Source organism: Pseudorasbora parva, chromosome 25 (genome assembly GCF_024679245.1).
Source record: "Pseudorasbora parva isolate DD20220531a chromosome 25, ASM2467924v1, whole genome shotgun sequence".
In the NCBI taxonomy this organism is placed as follows: Eukaryota; Metazoa; Chordata; class Actinopteri; order Cypriniformes; family Gobionidae; genus Pseudorasbora; species Pseudorasbora parva.
Window position 1 is genome coordinate 8,400,469 of NC_090196.1, and position 23,369 is coordinate 8,423,837.

A 23,369-nucleotide genomic window follows, 5' to 3' on the forward strand; every position below is an offset into this window, starting at 1 on the left:
AGTCATTGTTTTTAATTGATGCCAAACCAGAATTAGCATTATAAAACCCACGATAAACAGAATTTGTCTCAGTATGTCAGGATAGGTGTTAGCCAAATTTGTTGGCAGGTGGCTTTTTAGATATCCACAGGGCAGTCTTAAACTAGAACCTAAATTTATCTGAGTTTGGAGATGTTTAGGGGGGTGGGTGGGAGTTTGGGAGAGAGGTGGATGGGAGCTCACATGAAGATCAAGAACTAGGGGAGGAAGGGGGATGGTACATACGGGAGCAGGAACCTCCTAGAAACTGAGATGAGGGGGAGGGTTGGGCCAGGGATTGAGAGTTGGTTCTGTTGAAGAACAGATTTATCTCATTAGTCCAGTCCAGGTTCTTCTGCGCCACCAGGTTATCAGTTTCTTTCCACTTAATTCATATTGTTCATCTGAACTGTTTTGCATGTTTATCAGTTGCTCTTCCTCTTTAGCACCGTCTGGACTTGCTTTGGTTGCTTTCATTTAATAAAGACTGTATTTTTCTTGTTTAGCAGGTCCTTCTGGTTCTTTGTGATCCATGGCCTGTTCTTGGGAAAACAATGTCTAGCAAAAAAGTCAGTGAGTCCTTCAAAGTCCACAACACATGACTAAACATGTCCCAATATGTCTTTTTCAATGCAACCCAAGAATCCACCCCATTATCCAGTTTCTCACAGTTCAAATGTTAGCAGGCAGGCACCAGATGACTGGTTTGTATGTTTGGGTAATCTACCAAGTTGCGGTTCAGTCTGTCCATGGATGGCAAAGAGTTTTATGCTTTTTGACATTGCTATACAACAGGTCTGGGTCTTGTTTTCTCTGGTTGTGCAAGCCACAAACTAAAAGAAAGTTGTTAGGGTGGAGAACGGTGAATGTTTAAAACCCCAAAGATGGCAATGAGTGTGTTTGAATGATTTGTGGTGAATACACAAACCACACTATTGCCTCTGTAGCAGGTCCACTCCCTATTTTTTGTCATTCTCTCTCAAGCTTCTGGCTGCTCACAGAAATTGATGTCCACGCAGCACAACCGCAAAGTTTGGAGTCTCAGCTCTTTGCCAGGTTTCTTTTATGCACATGGAACTACATTTCAATTCTCAATAGTTTCAAGTCAGCAGTAAGGCCTATAATGATATTGATAGTGATCAGGTATGGTCCGTATTTTGTCTGGGTGTTCTGTAACCAGATGGCAACCCCCCTTCATTGGCGTCAGCAGGTCAGCTGTACCTTCAACATAGGTGTACGTAAGAATGCAGGTTAAGCATCTATGTTTTCTTATGCTAGAATACCTACCATTGTAGTCTCTTATTATTTTACATGTTTATTGTAAAATTATGTTTGCATAGCATTGCAGCACGTAAACTCTTGCATAAATAAAACACAATGTTTTATTTATGCAAGAAGACAGGTCTTCAGTTAATTGAAGACATAATAGGATTACATTTTCAAATAACAATTTCTGAACCAAGATTTTGCTATGTGAGTGTTTGGAGTTGAAACAATGATATCTTTATGAATGACATGTTTGGGGGAACTACCACAAAGAAACTTTGTTTCACTGCATGCGACGGGGGCTGCTTTTTTGTGCTGATGGCTACACTGGAGATTGAGAATGTTTGACTCATTTAGGTGTGAAGGTCAGAGGTCAGAGGCTTAGGGTGTCAGGATGATTTTTCACATCTGTGAGTTTTTGTCCCCTCAGGCCTAAAGAATCAAGATACACCCTCGTGTCATGGGTGTGGGGGATTGTGGTGGATTCTTGATTTTTTTTAAATGGAAACCCCCTTTAATGAGCAGTACTTGTATGAAAAGTATGGTCTGTTAATATTTTACTTTTTTTGCTGGAAATGTAATAAAATATACTTAAAGTGGAATGGTACTCATACTGGGGTTGAACATAACTTTTGTAATTACAGGCAGTATATTAAATGTAGTGTAATTGGTTTGAATATTACTGACTTTGTTCCAGGAAAATGAGGTTTGGGTCTTTCCTTATATGAACCAGGTTTCCACTATAAAATGGTGGATAACCGTTACAAGATCTGCCTGTGATGTTTCGACTAAGTCCTTCTAGTAATTTATACTGTAATATTTAAGGTCTTGGGAAGTTCTTCATTGTTGAACATGTTCCTGTAACTGCATGTTTTAATATGTAAGAAAACAGATTGATACCTACATTTTCTATTTTTATTTTCTGTGCTTCTCCCATTGAATGCTTTTTTTAAATAATGCCTGTTGTCTCTCCATGTCAAAGCATGACCTTTGAGTTCATCTGTGACACTAAAATAACAACATAGACATATTCAATTACCTGTAGTTTAAACATTATGCAAACTTTAAATATACAGTACGCTGTGTTTTCATAAATGTCATATTCCTACTGAAAATGTAGTCTCGTGTCCAGCAAATGCGTTACTCCATAGATGTTCTTGTTTAATGAGGTGTCTGGCCTTGGAGCCTGACATCTGAAGGAAGACCTATAGAGGGAGTAAGCATGTGTGAGGCAAAGAGGGGAAAATAAAATCAACATTTGACACTATATTTCCACTAATCTATGCTGACGTTCCGAGTCCATCAGATTTGCCATTGCTCCATCGCTCAGAGGCTGAACAGCAGGCCCATTGTGTTGGGTCTCTGTAAGTAGGGAAGTGGTGTTTCAGAGGCAACTACAGCACATTAAGTTTTTTGAAGTTGTTGTCTTGAGCATTATTTAAACCAAGGATTGTTAGCTGCTAGTGTCACTTGAAGGCCAGGGCAGTGAGGTTTACTCGCACAGCTATTACAAGCTGGCCTCTGTTACAATCACCCCCTAAACCTCTTTCACATCAGGGTCACAAATTGGTCCTACTCAGACCACTCCGAGCGGGATTTGAAACTAGCATGGGAGGTGGACTCACTATTGGACTCACAATTTTTAAAGTTGTTGTCTTGGGCATTATTTAAACCAAGGATTGGTAGCTGATAGTGTCACTTGAAGGCCAGGGCAGTGAGGTTTACTTGCACAGCTCTTACTATTTAGCCTCCGTTACACTCGCATCCCTAAACCTCACTCCTATCAGGGTCACGGCACCAATATTACTGCTCCTACACAGTAAAAAAAAATGTTGGTTTAACTTAAAAAAGTAAGTAACCCGGTTGCCTTAAAATTTTGAGTTTATTGAAATAAAAAATTTGAGTTGATACAATGAAGGAAATTGCTTTAATAAATATAAACGCAAAATATGAATGTATCTGAACCACATGAAAAATGTCACAATCATGAAAATAGCACAATTTGGCATGTTTCACTGTGTCATCACAAATAAAACGCACAATTACCCAATATGCTCACAAAATCTTTTAATAATATTTAAATAAAGGTTGTTGATTCTCAAAAATGTTCATTGTATTAACTCAAAATTAACTCTAAATTTTAAGGCAACCAGGTAACTTTAAAAAATTTTTTTTTTACAGTGTACCACTGCAGTTGGGATTTTAACCAGTGTTACTAGCATGGGAGGCGGGCGCAATCGCTAGTGCGCTTATTGAGGCCAAGGGGTTGAGGTTACTGGGAGTGAGCTGGCCTGTTACTTTCATAGTGATTTGAACAGACTGCTGACTAGTGTTGTCAAAAGTACTAACCGCGATACCAAATCGGTACTGACATTTTAAAAATGTGACGCTTTGAGAGCTGTTGAGCGGAATCATAAACAACTGTGACTGGCCATTGTGCTCACGCGCTCATCAAATATGTCTGTGATTGGCTACTACGATCAGCGCGTTACAAACATGTTGTAAAAATATATCAATGACGCTTTTCACAAAGCGCTTGCAAAGATAGACATGGAGTGTTTGAATGCAGGCGTCTATCAGCCTACCAGTCCGCTGGTTGACATCTGCTTGTGCTTTCAAATGCTCCTGCTCCCGCTTTCAAAATACTTTCAAACACTTCCGTGTTCTTTCAAACTGCTGCCATGCGTTGATCATTGTAGCCAATCACAGGCACATCTGATGAGCACGTGAGCACAATGGCCAGTCAGAGATGTTTACAATTACAGCTCAACAGCGCTGGAAGCATCACATTTTTAACACCAATCAATCAATCAATCAATCAATCAATCAACTTTATTTATATAGCACTTTTACAATCAAGATTGTGTCAAAGTAGCTTCACAGTGTCAAACAGGACAGTATTGCAACAAAATTAGATTTGGCTGTACAGTCGTTCTGGAGAAAAGAGCTATTTTAATTTATCATCAGCTTATTTTAATTTATCATATAGCGACAATGTTGGCAGATCTGTATTATAGTTTATAGAATTAATTAAAACCTAATTCATAAATTGTATTTGTATAATTAGTTGAATAACTTTGATCATAATTTTAGTGTCCCCAACTGAGCAAGCCAAGCCAAAGGCGACATTTAAGTACCGATTTGGTATCGCGGTCGGTACTTTTGACACTATTGCTGACCATTAATATTAAACTTGGCGTAATATTGCAGGTGGGACCCAAGTCGTATCTAAAGACCAGAATTTTATTGAAATCTGAGGGCCTTTTGAACAAAAAAAAAATAAGCCCACAGTGGTCGAAAGTTTTTCACAGGCAAGCACCATGCATATTTTATTTAGGGAAAAAATGATTTGAACAAGATGTGGAGTAAAATCTATTACCTGTAACATGAGAACAATGCAGTAATTTGTGGCAATTTCTTGTAAACATGAAAAGAAACCACTGGCTCCACAGTTGGAAGGAATTCATAAAGCCAGATCTACATGAGGAATAAAGCCATATTGTAATAAATTTTAATATTTGTTCAGCTTATGATGGTAGACCTTTCAAAGCAAAGTCTTAGGATCATTGAAAGAGATCCTCTAATCTCAACAAAACCACATATCCTCCTGGGAACTACTGCATATTGTTTGCTCCTTCATTTTGGATATCCATGTAGCATGCTTTTTTCCTTAGGGGTTTTGTTTTTATTATTTGTTTATCTTTAAAGAAACACATTTGCTTGACTGACTGGATCAGTGTCTGCTGAAAAGATTCCAAACGTTTCTAAAAGCTCTCCTGAGGTGTGATGGGACGCAGGGCAGTCAGTCTTCCTCACTGTGATTAATTAGCCTGGCAAGCACGTGTGAAGTGATCAGTGCCTGCCGATGCGGACTCTAATAATACAACCCAGAACACTCAGATGCAGATAAGACTCAATCTGAACAAGACACATGATTAGTTATTTTTGCCTACTGTATAAATGACCAACCAGCCACATAGCTGACCACCCTCAAAGCTCACAGTTTCCATAGTTAGCCTCTGTTAGGCTACCTTAACTTATTTTGAATAAACATTTGTATAATCATTACAATTTAATTTAATGTCATTTCGAAACCAACTTTATAGCAAAATGTACAAGGATGCTCGCTATTAGGATCTGTTCGCTATTAGCTTGTATTTCTTAGCCACATTTTCTGCCACCGTGCCACGGCTCTCTGATTTAGATCTCAGGTCAGGTCATGATTTAAATGCTGTAAAAATGAGAGGCATATCAAACCTGTAAAACTGAAACATTATATTGACAACTGTATATTGTCTTCATATACATCAATATTGTCTTATTTTTGTATACATTTTTAATAATTTATATAGTACCACTAGCTATGTTTCCATCCAAAGTGTTTACTTGTTATTACTTATGCGCAAAATGTAAATATTCAACAATAAAACCACATTTTCATCCCATGTGTTCAAGAAAACAGTCATCACATCTTGAAAAATTGACACAAAGTATCTGTAGTAAAAATGCCACTGTGGCTCTTTTACCCAAAATCATAAATGACTTGCAGACTCAGACTCAGAGCGTGCAGACGAAACGCAATACACTCATGTTCTCTTGCATGTTTGAGAACACAATCATGTGAGATGCTTCTGGGAGCCAAATAAATTTGATGACAGACTTTGGCTCAGCCGTTTCAGAAAGACCTAACAAACATTTGAGATGCTGTGCGATGAAACTTATCCACTGGTTAGTCCAGTTAGCCGATCACATCCTCTTGAGGCATAGTAAGAAAAGTTTGTTTGTTGAGCATCGAGGGATTTTTTCAATAAATGTTTACATTGTAGTTTATGTGCATGTCTTCTTATCGGATAAAAAATGTATCCGCCTCAATTGAGAATGTTGGCCCATATTAATAGGATAGCATCTTGCAGTTGATGGAGATTTGTGGGATGCACAACCAGGGCACAAAGCTCCCACTCCACCACATCCCAAAGATGCACTATTGGGTGGAGATCGAGAATCATCAGACCAGGCAACATTTTTCTAGTCTTCACCTGTCCAATTTTGGTGAGCTTGTGCAAATTGTAGCCTCTGTTTCCTATTTGTAGTGGAGATGAGTGGCACCCGGTGGGGTCTTCTGCTGTTGTAGCCCATCCGCCTCAAGGTTGTGCGTGTTGTGGCTTCACAAATGCTTTGCTGCATACCTCAGTTATAAAGAGTGGTTATTTCAGTCAAAGTTGCTCTTCTATCAGCTTGAATCAGTCGGCCCATTCTCCTCTGACCTCTAGCATCAACAAGGCATTTACGCCCAAAGGGCTGCCACATACTGGATGTTTTTCCCTTTTCACACCATTCTTTGTAAACCCTCGAAATGGTTGTGCGTGAAAATCCCAGTTACTGAGCAGATTTTGAAATACTCAGACCAACAACCATGCCACGCTCAGAATTGTTTAAATTACCTTTCTTTCCCATTCTGACAATCAGTTTGGAGTTCAGGAGATTGTCTTGACCAGGACCACACCCCTAAATGCATTGAAGCAACTGCCATGTGATTGGTTGATTAGATAATTGCATTTATGAGAAACTGAACAGGTGTTCCTAATAAACCTTTAGGTGAGTGTATTTTATCTCAATATTTCTTCATATGTAGGTTTATATAGTTTCTGTTTTTAGCTGTGTGTTAATTAATTTTGTATTCTACAGTTCTCTTTTGTGGTGAAAGTTATTAAATATCGTCACTAAATTAATTACAGCAATATGGCTTCTATAGAAGTCATTCACTCGTATTCATTTGTATTAAGCATAGCGTCAGTTCTGGCAGGTCACGTTAGTCTGGCATCAGCTGACTGTCAGTTGATCACCTCTACCTATAGGAATACAACGTCTATCACACCTATCACACCTCCTCCATCCCCCGCTCCTCCTCTCATTCAGTCATGCTTTGGTATTCTGATTCCCCTTGAATCAGACTAAATTCCTAAATTCCCAACATTAATGATATCTGCAATACATTATGTTGGTTCCTGCTCTTATCCATGCTTTAGGCTGCAATGCTAGTTCTTGCCCAGAACAGAACCATATCTTCTATCCAAACTGTATGCTAATAGTCAATCTAGACAATAGTGATCTGACAGAAATATATTCAGCGTTTGTTTCAAGACTATGTGATATTTAGTATTTCGTATTGTAATTGTTGAGACTATTTCTTAAGAATCAGACGTAATACTGTTGATTTACTGCATTTTTAATATTTACGTCACCTTTACTACCGTCTTCATTGCTAGCTTATCTGTTAGCTGCTGTTTTGTGACAGATCTCAGGTCATATTACCAGTTTGGTCGTATTATACAGTCACTAAATGGATTAAATACCCCTGACCTCCTGAACAGCTGTTTTTAGGTGCGGTTAACATTAGCCATGTGCCAAAATTTACGGTCGACATCTGGATTCAACAATTCCATTGTTTCTGTATGTGTGGGCAGCACGGGCCAAAAACCGGTTGCACATATTGTTACATTTGTGGCTTTTTTTATATATCATGCTTTTATCTTCAATGACCACCATCACAAAGGCCACTTTATTTCAGCCGGAAATTACTAAAATGCTGACCAAGGCTGTTATGAAAGAAGAGGTTGTTTTTGAAGCAGGTGGCCTCTGTTGAATGGGAAAGGCCACTTCGACATCAGAGAATCAGGCCTGCCGGCCCATAAAGGGAGAGACCTCGGCATTTAACACACTCGGATACACACACAGGAACAACCGACACGCGTTAGACCAAACACATCTATTTTCCAGACCAATTATCCATCAGGAATGCACTCTATCCTGACGCCGCTGCTGTTACTGAGAGAGTGGAATGGGCTTCAAGAAAAAAAAAAAAAGACTTGGAACAAGAATTTCAGTAAATACACCCAAATAAAGAGGTTTGTTGGTCTAGTTCCTGGTGTGAGGAAACTCTAAAATTGATTTTCACCTAAGTTATAGTGAAATGACATCTCGCTCTCTTTCTTTCTTTATCTGGTCACACTTTTCTCCCAGAAGTGATGATCTAAGGCAAACGAAGGAAGGAGATTCTTTGTGTGTGAGTGTGTGTTGGGATGGGCTGTGGGAAAGGCAGGCGGGTGCTCAGACGAGGCGTGTACTCATGGGAGATTTCTCGCTTATTCTGCCAGTTTCTAAACTTACAGAAGCTCGGCTAGCCGTGCTCTCATGGTGCAAGAGCGAAAATTATGTGCGAAGTGCTAAGAATACTTGGAAATAGAGTAGATCGGATGCTTACCTAATGTCAATCATTCATAGTATTGAGTAAACATTAGTGTGACACTCAATCTGTATGGTGCGATTTCCCTTTTAAGCTACACTTTCTTTTAAGAATGAGTCTGTAGGTTTGACTGACAGCAGGAAATTAATTCTCAATGGTTTATCTTTTTTGACTTGCAGTACTTTGGTTTCCTTTCTTAAAAAAAAAAACAGTGTAATATTTTTATTTTCATATTATCACAGTATGAAAGCAATTATGAAATTAGTTCAATTCAGCTATAAAACAGCCCTGTAGAAAACCGTGAAGGCATCATCCAGCTTAGCTCAGTTCTCAACCAATAGTGTCAGTGCAGTCAACTCAATAATACTGTTGAATATTAAAGGGATAGTTCACCCAAAAATTTTGATTATCCCATAAAATACTCACCTTCAAGCCATCCTAGGTATAAATTACATTCTTCTTTCAGACAGACACAATCAGAGTTATATTAAAAAATGCCCTGTCTAATCCGAGCTTTATAATGACGGTGAATGGGAGCCCAAAATATGAAGACCAAAAATGGCCATCTATCCATAATAAAAGTAATCCGCATGACTCCACAGGGTTATTAAAGTGAAGATCTGGGTTTGTGTAAGAAAAATATCCATGTTTAACATGTTATAAGTTAAATATCTAGCTTCCGACAGACTGCCTTCTGTATTCAGCTTACAAAGAAAGTGTATAACGCCTCTCGCAGTTCAAAACGCTTATGCTACACCAACTTCATCGTCCTGCTTGTTACTCTTTTTCCGTAAGTTGAAGATGGAAGCCGGTCTGCCGGAAGCTATTTTAGATATTTTACTTTGTAACTTTAATTTTTCAAATTTGGAAATGTTTCTTACAAAAACCCATCGATTCACTTCAGAAGGCCTTTATTAACCGCAGGAGCCGTTTGCAGCACTTTTATAATGAATGGATGCTCTTTTTCGGTCTTCAAAGAAGAAAGTCATATACACCTAGGATGGCTTGAGTGTGAGTAAATCTTGGGGTAGTTTTCATTTTTGGGCGAACTATCCCTTTAAGTGCCCCCAACAAAGCAAGCCAAAGTGTGTCAGTGACAAAAAAAAAAAATCTCTAAAAAAACTAGAATTATTAAAGAGAATATTATAAAATTCAAGTTAAAACATGTTTAAAGGAGTTTCACAATATTGGTGCTTGTCTAACTAGACACCAGCACCTTCTGATGAAACCTATAGGCCTAAATGGAAATACATCATAGGCTAGTCGAATGATGGCCTTTATGACCCTCGTGAGTAAACGGTAACCGGATTGCAGTGCTGCAGTAGCGCGTGTTCAGTGTAGTTGCAGGCATGTGTGCTTATTGTAAAGCCGATTCCATTGTAAGGAACGGCCAGCATCAGCAAATACTCCAGGCTTTGTCCTGCCCTATATACAGAGAACCAGATTCACACACAGGCGCTTTACCCACTGCAGCTGGACAAATTTGTTGTGGGCTGGATTTTCATGGAAGGGGTTTAGAATACCATTTGATGAGCCCTAAAGCTTCTCATAAACAGCGGTTTCTCATGCCGCATCCAGCCACATCTTATGTTTGTGGACAGATATGTTCATGCATCCAAATTAGTGCATAGTCATATAAAGCATGCTATCTGATCCATGATGTAACAATCGTCATAAAGAAATTAGAGCCACAAAACAATCCTGAAATGGGAAGTCCATGTGCATTCTCTCTGAGTTCCCTGAAATCCTGGCCCACAATTAATTGGACAGTCATGGAGAACTAACCAAGCAATATATTTTTATACCTAGCCATATGTTTTATATTTACAGCCATGTACCACAGGAGAGGAAATCCGGCCCTCTTGAAATCTCTGATTCCTGTCCGATGTATTTAGTGGTGCATGCTGTAGCAAATATCACTATCACTTACTCTCTTCTCTCTTATTCTTAGTATTCTTCCTTCCAAAACATTGATGCATCCGCATAGACAGAAAAACGTTCTAGTGTGCATATGTCAAGCGCCTGTGCTCACGCATGCTATCACATAGAGCATATTATTAAAGGCTTTGTGTTCATCTGTATGCTAAGTGTTCCTGTCAAAATGTATTTAAAGTATATTTTGGCTTTACTATAAAACTCCCTTGTAACCACTTTAGCAAGTAAACTTTAGCAAACACAGCAGCCAACAGAACACAGAATTAACCACCTAGAAAAACTCTTATAGCTAGATATAACACCATGGAAACCACCGTAGCTACACCGTGAAACCCCCTAGAAGCCTTTAGCATGTAGTTTTGCTAAGGTGGTATGGTTGGAAGTGTTGTTGGTACTCAGCCACCCTGGAGTAAATATACCGTAGTAAACGTAAATCACAGACACCATTATGAGGGTGTTTACTGTAAACAAACATTTAGCTTTGTCTACTGGAATTTATGATCCCTGTGTTTGAGTCGTCTGAGGAGTCATTCCCATAGTGCTTTACAGTTACCACACTGTGGTATTATAAATAGGCTGTATTCATGAAACCTGGAGCCACCCTCATCTGTAAAATGTCTTGAATCTTTGGCAGAACCACAAACCATTGGCATATCTCGAATCTGGCCCTGTGGGTCGTATGGAAAGGCACTTATCAACATTCTGGATGGATCCTTTAGTTTAACTCCCTTTTAAGTTATGCGCAGTCAACTGCATTTATGGTGTATTGATTACCACAATAATTTATTTTAAATTGGTTAAAAAGGGCAATTAGAATGGAAGTAAATGGGGCCAATTTTTGGAGGATTTAACAGCAGAAAATCATTTGCATTTATTCTTAACAAAAGTATACAATTGGATAGAACTTTACTTAGAAAAATGTTGTCTTTTGGCTATACTGCTAAAACAGCCGCTGTGTCCGAATATGCCAAATTTCTTACTATACTGTACATGAAAAACAGTACGCCAAAATAATATGGCCAAATGCATAGTTCAATAACCAGTAGGGAAAACCTATTCATACAGTATGCGATTTTGAACACAGGCAGCATTTTACAGGGTTTCTGTAGGTCTTAATAAAAGACTTTAAAAGTCTTAATTTGACCTTTGACAATTTAAGGCCTGAAAAAATTCTTAAATTGGATTAGAAAATCTTGAATTCAATATCATGGCTTTAAATTAGGGCCCTATGATCACTGCGGTTGCAGAAAACATGGACGGAATTGCAGAATCCATTCTTAAAAATTAAATTTTCTGTATAATGCAGAATGTCACACAATCTGTCAAATTTTGGATGAATAAATCAAAAGTAGGTACTTAGAAAGTACACTTAAAGGGACCGTTCACCCAAAAATATAATTCATTTAAATTCAAAGTCATAATTTACTCAACCTCATGTTGTCCCAAACCCGCAAAACTTTAGTTTATCATATTAAGCAATCGAGTCCCTTCAGAAAATTTGGAATAAACCACTTGATTCATATATGGATTCGATTTAGGATCACTTTATGAACTTTTTGAAGCGCTAAAGTGTCAAAGTGGTAGTAGAGGGACAGAAATGTCTTACAAAACATCTTGATTTGTGTTTCAAAGATGAATGAAAGTCAGTAAAATGAAATTGAACCATTAAAGTCCAGAAAAAATGAAAACAGGATAAACTATAAAACAAAAAATAAATAGAACATTTATTTGCATGCACTAAAAAAAAATATATGTATAATACAATATATTTTAGTTTTTCAGTACAAATTCAAAAAATCCCTGAATCAAGATACATTTACATGACATGCAAAATAAAGAAAATTAAGTTTAAGTTTATGCTTAAAAACAAGAGCACATATCTGTCATTGGGTGTGAACATTTACTTACATTAGAATGAAGGTAATTTTTAATTACACGTTGGCAGATATTTGTTCTTGTTTTTATCATAGACTCACACAAGATTTCCTAAGATTTCTTATCTCAAACTTTAAGCTTTTTTTTCTGTCAAATTAATCAAAAAGCTATGGAGATCTGTTGGAAATTGTATTCTAAAACGTTGAAGTGTCACTAATACAACTCATAGTGTGCTTAGACATTTACCTTTACAGTTTCCTTCAGTTTATTCCTTAAATTGTCTTCGAATTGGTCTTAAAAACTGTTTAATGATAAATTATTTTCCCCATTCACTTCCATTGCAACAGCCTCACTGTAAAGGAAAAGTGGGAGGAGTATAAATTAACGTTTGTTTGTTATGCCACAAATCTTGTCAATTGAGCTTAACTTGTACTGAACCCAGAATATCCATTTAAAGTTCACAGATGGGATAGAGATCCGTCTTTCATGTGAAGCTCCATTCATAAATCAGAAACAGGACCAACAATATTGCTTTGTTTTTGCTTCTCTGGTAGGGTTCCTTGCTTGTTTCCTTTTCCTTGGCAGGACTCTCACCCCTGAAGGCCAAAGCAAAGCTTTGTCCAGAACTACAAAGAATCAGTAAGAAACGTAACTGCACCAGTTTCCCCTTCCTTGATCGCTGTGTTTTTCCTGATCCTTCCATGTGGACAGGATGTCACTAATGGAGACAACTCAACTAAACTAAATCAACTAAATAAACCAATGATGGCTTATTATACAAAGAAGGAAACTGTAGCATGAAGCTATGGCTGTCTCATAAACCAAACTCTGACTCACTAAGTCCAAAACTTCCCAACAAGACTGGAAATAAAAAGATTGTTTCATGTTATGTAACTAACAGTTTTTCCTCTGCCATAAGTCACTGCTTTAATAAAGCCATCCTGATCTTATGCAAGTGGCAGGTGATCCGATTAAAGTGTAGAAGATGCCGCATTGCTCTGAGAACCTCGAGTTGACTCATCAACACTGAACCACCAGGTTGTTCTAGAAAACAACACTGTTTCTGCAAGAGAAGATGTTTACAGAGGAAGTGACTGTCCTGACCTTGTGCAACCTTTGTTATCTAAGACAACACCTTGGAGACAAAAAGACACAGTTCTAGTCAGCATTGGTTGTCATTCTCGTGATTTATGGTCAAATATTACTCAGCGGAGAGTGGCGTTTATTAGTAATGCTGTTTGGATTTAAGTGTTTCACAATCCACTGATAGTTGCTAATTCTTGCATTTGTTTTTGTATTCCTTCCTGAAACTTTAGAATTAGTTTGTTTGTAATTGAAATGTGTGGTTTTTAAGGTTATGGATCATAGGGATGGCTCGATACCACAATTTTGGCTTCGGTATGGTATGGTACCACAATCTAATACCAAACTACCGATATTAAATCGACACCACACAGGCTGATATTGGCGCGAGGTATATTGCACGAGAATGAGTACAATTATGCAGGTTTTGAGTTTATAATGTGGGTAATTACCACAAATGATTATTAGTAAATTAATCAACAAAGATTATCACATCAAATCAGTCATTTGAAAACTTTCTTGTGAGAAATAATTTCAGCAAAAATCTCTCAAAATGAGCAAATTGCTTTTGGGTTTAAAAGACATCGCACCTACACTAAAGCAATCTGCATAATCCGAGTCAACATTTTCACGTTCGTTTCGGGACGGATAACAGAAATCAATTTTGAACATGCAAGCGATTTTATAGCATTTCATAATAACTGTTACATGGGATAGGAGCTCATACCAACGACGCACACACAAGCCTGTAACTAACAGCTCGAACATTACAAATCAGGTTTCCTTAAATAGTCAAATACACAAAATTATGTAAAAATGTCCATCTTTAAGGTTAGGTTTGATGGTTCTTCATCAGTTTTATAAGCAAAGTAATTACAAATTTAACTTCTACTACTCTCTTTATTATTTTGTTTTGAGCATCTGGAGTAAGGTTCAACTGCTTTATCCATTTTGTTCATCTACGTTATTGCCACATGTGCCGGTTTCGTGCAGTTTGGGTAGCTTTGGAACAGCAGCATATACCGAAATGTGCAAAATCATGATAGCGTACCGTTGGAAATAAAATATATACCGGTATTTTCCCAGTACAGGTATACCGCACATCCCTAATAGATCATAATGCCACCTTTGTTTTTCTGATCTTTCTTGCAGTTTTAAAAGTGGTAAATACTGCAAATGAAAAACTGATTTTGTGTAGAGCAGGTTTCTTTTGCATTTAAAGCTGGAAAAACATGGTCACAAGATCCATGTTTAAATTTAAATTTTGTTTTATTATATGGTCGTAAACGACAATTATTTTATTTAGTGTCAAGGAGATTTATTTCCAGGGGGTTCAATTATGAAACATCCATATGCACAGATTTTAACCTAGAAAGCTTGTACGCTAAAATCCAGGGCAACGTCCATATTTCTAAGAACGTACTTGACGTTGAAAAGTGCTTAGCGCCATGTCAAGGTCTAAGCAGACGTTCGCATTTTACCTTGTGGCAACGAGTCAGAACTGCTGGAATTTGGAAATTACGCAATTCTTGCCATTCTCAAGTAAAGCATTTGGACATTGACTGGAGCTCTTTTATATGTAAATTACATTAATTAGGCAGCGTTTACAAAGGTGAAGATATGAAGATCAAATGTGGGACGGTTTCTACGGAACATTTCATAAATGAAGCCCCAGATTGCTCAAATTCCTATTACAATAAATGAGTTTTGCCTGAAAGATTACGCCAAGCAATCGCATTTTAAGTCTCATTTACAATTTGTCTTGATTAGTTTCCTTTCTTTGTATTCTAGGTGTTCTGTCCCTTCCGGCTCATTTCAGCCCGTACACAGAGGGATGCCAGACGGGATTGGAGAGCAGGGAGGATGCGTACGCTGAACTGGAGCTGCGGACACTCGAGCAGGCTTTACTGGCCACATGTGTGGGCAGCATCTCAGAACTGAGTGAGTGGCTTGACTTCCTTCCTGTCTGCTATGTCTGATACTCTTTGTTTTATCTGTTTCTCTTTCTCTCTCTCTCCTGTCCATTACGTCTTTTATGAAACATACTGAATCATTTACAACTCAGAAAGGTCACATTTAAGCTTTAGCTTATGAGAAGGTTATACATGCTGGAGTTTTCCAGTATGGCTCTTATTGCAAATGTAATGTTAGATTGCTTGTTACATTTGGATAACTATATTTGTATTGGAGTGATAATAGTGGAAAAATATAGTGCATCAAGTAAAATAAATAGAAAAATTGCAAATGGAATAAAAATATATAATATGAATGCATGCATATTATTATTATATGTATAAAGAATTCATGAAAATATATATATGTGCATATATATGTGTAAAATAATCAAATTAAACACTACATTCAGTTTTTTTTTCTAGTTAGTTAAAACATACAACATCATACATGAACATCATAAAACATTTATTCATTATAAAAGTATATAAAAATGAAAATATCCTTGTGGTTAATGTCCACAAGGTCTACCGTAATGTGTCTTAATGTGGTCTACCTGTCATAGCGCTTGCATTGACACTCAACAGAGTGAAGATTGTAGCAAGTATCATATAGAGGCACAATTGCTTGGTGTTATCACCGCAAACACAACACGGAAAAGGAGATAACGTGGACGCTGTTTATCTTTCTGGCCTGATTAGCCTATTATTTTATGCTCTGGATAAACACTGCCATTTTGTTCCCAAAGAGCAGGCATGTTTGCTTTCTAAACAGAATATTCGATGACGGAAATAAAGAAAAAAGAGACAAAAAGAGGCTGGAAGTCAACTGAAAGTCGTGTGGTGCCTTAAGTGTCTTATGTATCTGCAGGATGTCATGGCGTTAATAGACACTCCTATAAGGATTGAGTGAGGATGAAACGCTTTCCCAGTCTCTCCTCTGACTTCATGATGCCTGACTCATCTGCACTGAAATGAAGCATGTCTGTCTCAACACGGTCCCCTTGATAAAAGCAACATCTGGTCTGGCATTTATTGTTTGGTCTGGATTTTATACAAGTGGAAAGCTGAACAAATGTAAAGTACAAAGATTACAGTACCTTATTCAGCAGAGTCTGACTGTCGGTTCAGTGTTTCGGTTCCCTCCTCACACGAGTTTACATTTGAAAATGGGATATTTCCCCTGCAGTGAAGGAGTTCTTTGTTGGCATGGGCTGTCTTTTTCTAAACTGTTTTACCTGTGTTTACCCATCATGCCACAGGCCCAGCGGTGGTAGGGTTGGCGGCTTACTGATGGAAGGCACGGATTTCCTACAGCGAATGCCCGAACACTTCGCTGCTTGTCTCCCACAGCACAAGGGCACGTTCATGCAGACCAAGCGTTCGGTAGGGCACTAGCGATCGCACACAAACTCAAACTCAGTGAGAGCTCTCTTTGTGCACTGCCTGTGAGGTTGGCACCTCCCCATGAGTTCTCATGAAGGTTTGATCCAGCGGACAGTGGGGCATCTGTACGTCTCCAGCTGGACGCACATGGGGCATCAACACAACCTAAAATGGCGGATTTATTTAGAAACATTTGCTGTTGTTTGTTGCCCTTTCTGACCAAATTTGGAGGGACGGTTGAAAGAGTCCTGATATACTTGATACACAACAAACTGATGTGTAGTCATTTTAAACTAAATCAAGAGTGTGTTTCGGAAGCTTGAAACACCTTGCTGATGTAAACTCCTTCGAACTACAATTGGTCCGTGTCAGTTTGGTGGGTGTGGGACTGAGGCTTAACCTTCTTTGACATGGAAATCTTCTCCGGTTCATTTCTTCTGTTCAGCTTTTGAGATAAGATGCGAGTAGAAACATGAACACACTTCAGAGTAGAAATTGAAGATGCAATTCTATAGTTTTTGCTGTGAAGCTGCTTGCGTTAAAGCAATCTATTGTATAAAGTGCACCACATTATGACCTAATATTGTGTCGGTCCCCCTTTTGCTGCCAAAACAGCCCTGACCCATCGAAGCATGGGCTCCACTAGACCCCTAAAGGTGTGCTGTGGTATCTGGCACCAAGATCTTAGCAGGAGATCCTTCAAGTCCTGTAAGTTGCGAGTTGGGGCTTCCATAGATCTGACTTGTTTGTTCAGCATATCCCACAGATGGTCGATTGGATTGTAATCTGGAGAATTTTGAGGCAGAGTCAACACCTCAAACTCGTTGTGCTCCTCAAACCATTCCTAAACCATTTTTGCTTTTTGACAGGGCACATTATCCTGCAGTAAGAGGTGGCAGGATGTTCACTAATAGTAGTGCGCTGCTCAGGTTTTTCAAACTTCTTACTGTTAAGCAAACAACAAAATTATCTTTGCTGTGAGAATATCAGGGCCTTTAGACTGCAACAAGTATTACCGTGAGCTTTAAGGATGTTGTATTTAATATCCCCAGTCCAATAGCACAAATCTCAGCCTTCAGGGCAGGCATTAGTAGCAAAGCCCCAAACTTCCTGATTGTTTCATAAATTCTCTTAAGACCCTTTGTAGGGCCTGGCAGGACACAATAGGGCCCCTATTGCTACAAGTTTGGCATCTTTCAGATAATGACAGAGGATTCTTCCGACTCACAAACCACTCTGTGGTTTGAAAATGAACCCAAGGGGTGATTACCACAAATGAAGTCTCCATGTTCCCACAAATGGAGAGACCAGCCCACTACTTTGCTTCTCAATTTAGCGTAGGCTAAGACATGCATTGAATCCTAATCTGTGTATGTAGTTTAGATACTAGGACTGTTTCCTGCCACATGTTGAGAATCCCATTTTCATCCGACTCATTGGTGCAATCTTAGGGATGGTTCATATGTTGTGGAGCTGTGAGATCCATGAGAAAGACATCAACGGGTGGGAGTTTTGTCCTCAAAGGGACGCACGCGTTTTATCTCTTTCACATAGCTACTGTATGAAGGCCAACTTGTGGTTTTTGGTTTCAATTAGTGTCCAAGGTCTTGCTAAGCGTCTGCTTGAGCTTTGCTGATAATTTCATATCTGGGTTAATGACAAATAAGAAAAATCTTTAAAAAATAAAGTGTACATTTTGTGTTCATGTTTGGGTTTTGTGCTGTTTTTTTCTTCTTTTCTCTGAAAATATTCAATTCAAATGGAATTGTTCTAAAATAATTGTATCTGTTCTGATTCATTCTTATTATTTTCATTAAAATAATTGTACTCATTATTTTTGTATATTTTGTGTGTCTTGTGCAAGCATTCGTAGTCATATCTCAACTGGTTTTCTTGCTTAATAGGTTGTTATAGTGTTTTTTTGTTGTTGTCTTGGATTGAAAAGCATTAATAAAAAGGTTAAGCTATATAATTTTTTTCAAGATAAAAAGTTTTTTTTTTATTATTATTGTGAATTATTAATTCATAAATATCATTATGTGTTTGGAAGGTTGTGCCATGTGAAATTGTACAACCTGAACTTATAATAAATTATATAAGAATAAATTATTTTTCTTCGTGGTGGTTGCACCACATTACTTGGATTTGTGTAACGAGTTAACAAAAATTCTCATTGCTCAAACTAATAATGCTAATACTGCTAATAACAATAATATATTGTGCCAAACTATTAAAGGGTTAGTTCACCCAAAAATGAAATTGATGTCATTAGTGACTCACCCTAATGTCGTTCCACACCCATAAAACCGCCGTTCATCATCGAAACACAGTTTAAGATATTTTAGTCCCAGAGCATAATGCAGTCAATGCCCACTTTACTGTCCATGTCCAGAAAGCTAATAAAGTCCATATGTGACATCAGTTGGTTGATTCGAGTCTCTTGAAGCACCGAAAATACATTTTGGTCCAAAAATATCAAAAACTACGACTTCATTCAACATTGTCTTCTCCTCCATATGCCTCCAAAAAGATTCAAATGGTTCATGAATCAGTGAATCGATAAATGCGGTGTGCCACCAATGTCACGTGATTTCAGCAGTTTGGCGGTTTGATGCGAACCGAACTACTAAAATCACGTGACATTGGCGACCCGAATCATTGATCGATTCACTGATTCATTAACCGTTTGAATCTTTTTGGAGGCATATGGAGGAGAAGACAATGTTGAATGAAGTCGTAGTTTTTGATATTTTTGGACCAAAATTTTTTTTCGATGCTTCAAGAGACTCAAATCAACCAACTGATGTCACATATGGACTACTTTGATGATGTTTTTATTCCCTTTCTGGACATGGACAGTAAAGTGGGCATTGACTGCATTATGCTCTGGGACTAAAATATCTTAAACTGTGTTTCGATGATGAACGGCGGTCTTACGGGTGTGGAACGACATTAGGGTGAGTCATTAATGACATCAATTTCATTTTTGGGTGAACTAACCCTTTAAGTTTTTTTTTTTATAATTTCATTTTATTAATAAGACCTTTTCTTCATGATATCAGATCAGTTGTACCACCCTGACATTTTTGACTTTATGGCTCATGAAAAAAAGTAAATAATAAAAAATTTAAACATTAATCATAGACGAGGTATAGTCACGTCATTGTATGTATTTTTTAATGCATTTTTAAATTGAATTAAATTAACCTTTATTATCCTGCAATGAAGTTTCTGATTTGTCATCATCAGGTGACCTGGTGTCACGGGCCATGCACCATATGCAGCGCCTCAGTTCTGTCCGGCACGGGCTCAGTCCGGTCCGTCATGCTCGTCAGCAGCAAGTCTCCTGGTCTCCGGACGCCCTCCACACTCTCTACTACTTCCTGCGATGCCCTCAGATGGAGTCCATGGAGAACCCCAACCTGGATCCACCCAGGATGGCTCTGAGCAAAGAAAGGTGAGCCTCATTACTAGTCCCCTCCCTTTAATCCAGTCTCCAATTCACACAATGGGTGCTGAGCTAATTAACACCCTAAACCCCTAATGGCCCATTGATATGTAAGTAAGCTCTGTGAAATCCAACAGCCTGAAGGTACTTTAAAGCTGGTAATGATATAGTAGAAATATGAGGAGCTCCTCAAAACCCTTTCCCAGCTGCTGTTTCCTGGACGTCGTTATATTTGGTTCTTAAAGAGAGGTTTGTTTTAAGACTGGGTCATTAGCAGTCCTGTCTTGCTTCAAGGATGTCCTCAGGATATTACCTGCTTGCTAAAGATAAATAGGAAGGTTTGTATTATGCAGGGTTCAGTTACATGTGTACTGTAAATATTAGCTCTTCACTGAGGTATTCTTCAAGGATGCCTGTTTGTAGGATGCAAAAAATGCTGAGAAAGATTGGTATCGAAGAGCACACCCAACTGACGGTGAAGATTTGACAGAGCAGCCATCAAGTGTTAAGCCAACGTTTCCACCAAAATTACCCAGAACAATTTGTCCCAGGAACTTTATTTCCCCCAGACCTGCTGCTGTCTGTGTTTCCATCGCGGCTTAAAGTACCGCGAAGATTAGTCCGGTGACGTAGGACCGAGTCCGACTTTTAAGCTTAATTAAGTCTGAACCTTGTCGTCCTTCCATCAGTCCTATTTTTTAAACTCTGTTGCTCATTTGAATAGCAAATTACTCTTACTGCACGCACTGCAACAGACTTTTAGGTTGAAATAAAATGCTGCATGAGCTCGACCAATCAGCATGTTCAACGCCCAAGTCCCACCCCCGAAAGTTCCCGAACTCTAAAAAAGAACTACCTCGCGTGCAGGGCCATTTTGAGGGGGACATATTAACCCATTAAAACTTCATTTAGACCCTGGTTCCTGCAGTCAAAACACACCAATTACAACCCTAAAGTCCCTAGAAGTTCCCGCAGTGCAAGCGCATAGACAGTAGGTGTGGAGGTGTTTGTTCCAATTCTTAGAATATATTTTTTCAGAATTAAGTATTAGGAAATGACTAGTCATCCAAAGAAATATAGAGCTGAGTATCATCAGCGTAACAGTGAAAACTAGTGGCATGCTTCCTAATGCTATCCCCAAGGGGTAGCATGAACAGGGTGAAAAGCAACCCAGATGTGTCAAGGAACCTTACATACTTAACGGTAGATATTGAAATGATACATACACTGTGTGGTACAGTACAAATATTTTGAGTGTCCCTTATTCTGTCCCTTATTTTCCTATAAAGAACCACAATTGTTTTTTTTGTTATCTTTCCAGAAGTTAGCAACCCTATACGCAACACAACACATCTGAGTGGCTTTTATTTTACTGATAGTATTGCTACTCTTAACTTATGGAAGCCTAAGTTAACATTCTTGTTGCTGAGCTTTATTCTTTGACATGAAATGCATCATGAAAACAACAGCCCTAACAATTATTTACAGTATTTAATTAAAAAAAAAAGGATGATACAGGTACAGTTTCTGAAAGCTTCACTGCTGCATCCAAAAACAAAGTAAAGTCCTTTGTTTATGGGCTCAGATGTTTGCTTCTTTGATGTTTGTTGTTGATCGCCAAGCTCAATTGTCCACATGTTGTGATTTGTGTATACATATGTTTGCAATTATCAGGCTGTATGTTTTTAAGTAAAGGGCAGATCTTGATATTGGCTACAGATGGATCACTTGTGCAAGACCTTCAACTAACAAACTTAAGTGGAAAACAACAATTGAGCCTCATTGCCAACTCCAGGACCCCAATCATGAATCTTCCTTAATGCGCGTGCCAGAAAAGATTTCCAGCAATATTGGTGCATTTGTGGACATGGTAGAAAGGCAAATGGGATACAGGTGGTGCTTCACTCCTGGCAGTAATTACGGTAAAGGGCTCAATCATTATTTAAGGTCGCCTCTCTGTGCCTTCTATTGAAATGTCTATAAAACCTTAGCTTGAAATGAAACCACAATGGCACACAGGCGTACTGTGTGGTCCTAACAGAGGCCTGTAAACCGAAAGGGGGCGTTGCAGATCCAGTGAAGTCTGGATATGTGAGCTAGACTTTAGTAATAGGAAGTGTTGATGTATGATGGCTGAGGACAGGCTGTGTGTCTCTTATTGAGTGGGTGGAGAGAGTGGGAGGAAAGGGTCAGAAAGGTGAATGGGAGTGCTGGGTGGTAAGTGGTCGCACATCAAGGAGTCATTGTAAGATGAGAGGGGTGGAAGGTATGCTGACCCCAGATCAGGACAGAGAAGACAAGACATATTCATACATACCAGCTAATTGGAGTATAGAAATACCACCAGCAATGCAATGCATACACTGCCTTTCATACCATGACGACATTTCTAAAATTACGTTTAAACTAGTTAATTATTCCCAAGTGAACTAGTTTGAAGCTTATTTTAGAAACTTCAACTACATCTATGAATACATATTATTATGAATGATAAATTCCTTGCACACTAAACAAACTGTTCACTAACACATCTAATACTAAGTTCTTAAAACACAGACACACATGTTTTGTTTCCATGGTTTATGGGGATTTTCCATAGACATAAGGATTTTTATACTGGACAAACTGTACGCTATATTGCCAGAAGTTTTGGGATGTCTGCCTTTACATGCATGTGCACTTTAATGACATCCCATTCGTAATCTGTAGGGTTTAATATAGAGTTAGCCCACCCTTTGCAGTTATAACAGCTTCAACTCCTCTGGGAAGGCTTTCCACAAGGTTTAGGATTGTTTATGGGAATTTTTGACCATTCTTCTAGAAGAGCATTTGTGAGGTCAGGCACTGATGTTGGACGAGAAGGCCTGGCTCGCAGTCTCTGCTAAAATTTATCCCAACGTTTTTCTATCGGGTTGAGGTCAGGACTCTGTGCAGGCCAGTCAAGTTCCTCCACACCAAATTCACTCATCAATGTCTTTATGGAGCTTGCTTTGTGCACTGGTGCACAGTCATGTTGGAACAGGAAGTGGCCATCCCCAAACTGTTCCCATGAAGTTGGGAGCATAGAATTGTCCAAAATTTCTTGATATGCTGAAGCATTAAGAGTTCCTTTCACTGGAACTAAGGGGCCAAGCCCAAACCCTGAAAAACAACCCCACACCAT

General features: G+C 38.5%; 1 protein-coding gene across 1 annotated transcript in view; it reads left to right on the forward strand.

Moving 5' to 3' along the window:
• Positions 1-23,369, forward strand: part of abtb2b (ankyrin repeat and BTB (POZ) domain containing 2b) — a 71,710-nt gene that overhangs the window by 20,139 nt on the left and 28,202 nt on the right. Inside the window, exons 2-3 of the mRNA XM_067436806.1 lie at positions 15,212-15,361; positions 20,008-20,215. Coding sequence (XP_067292907.1) covers positions 15,212-15,361; positions 20,008-20,215 — 358 coding nt within the window. The remainder of the gene's footprint in view (positions 1-15,211; positions 15,362-20,007; positions 20,216-23,369) is intronic.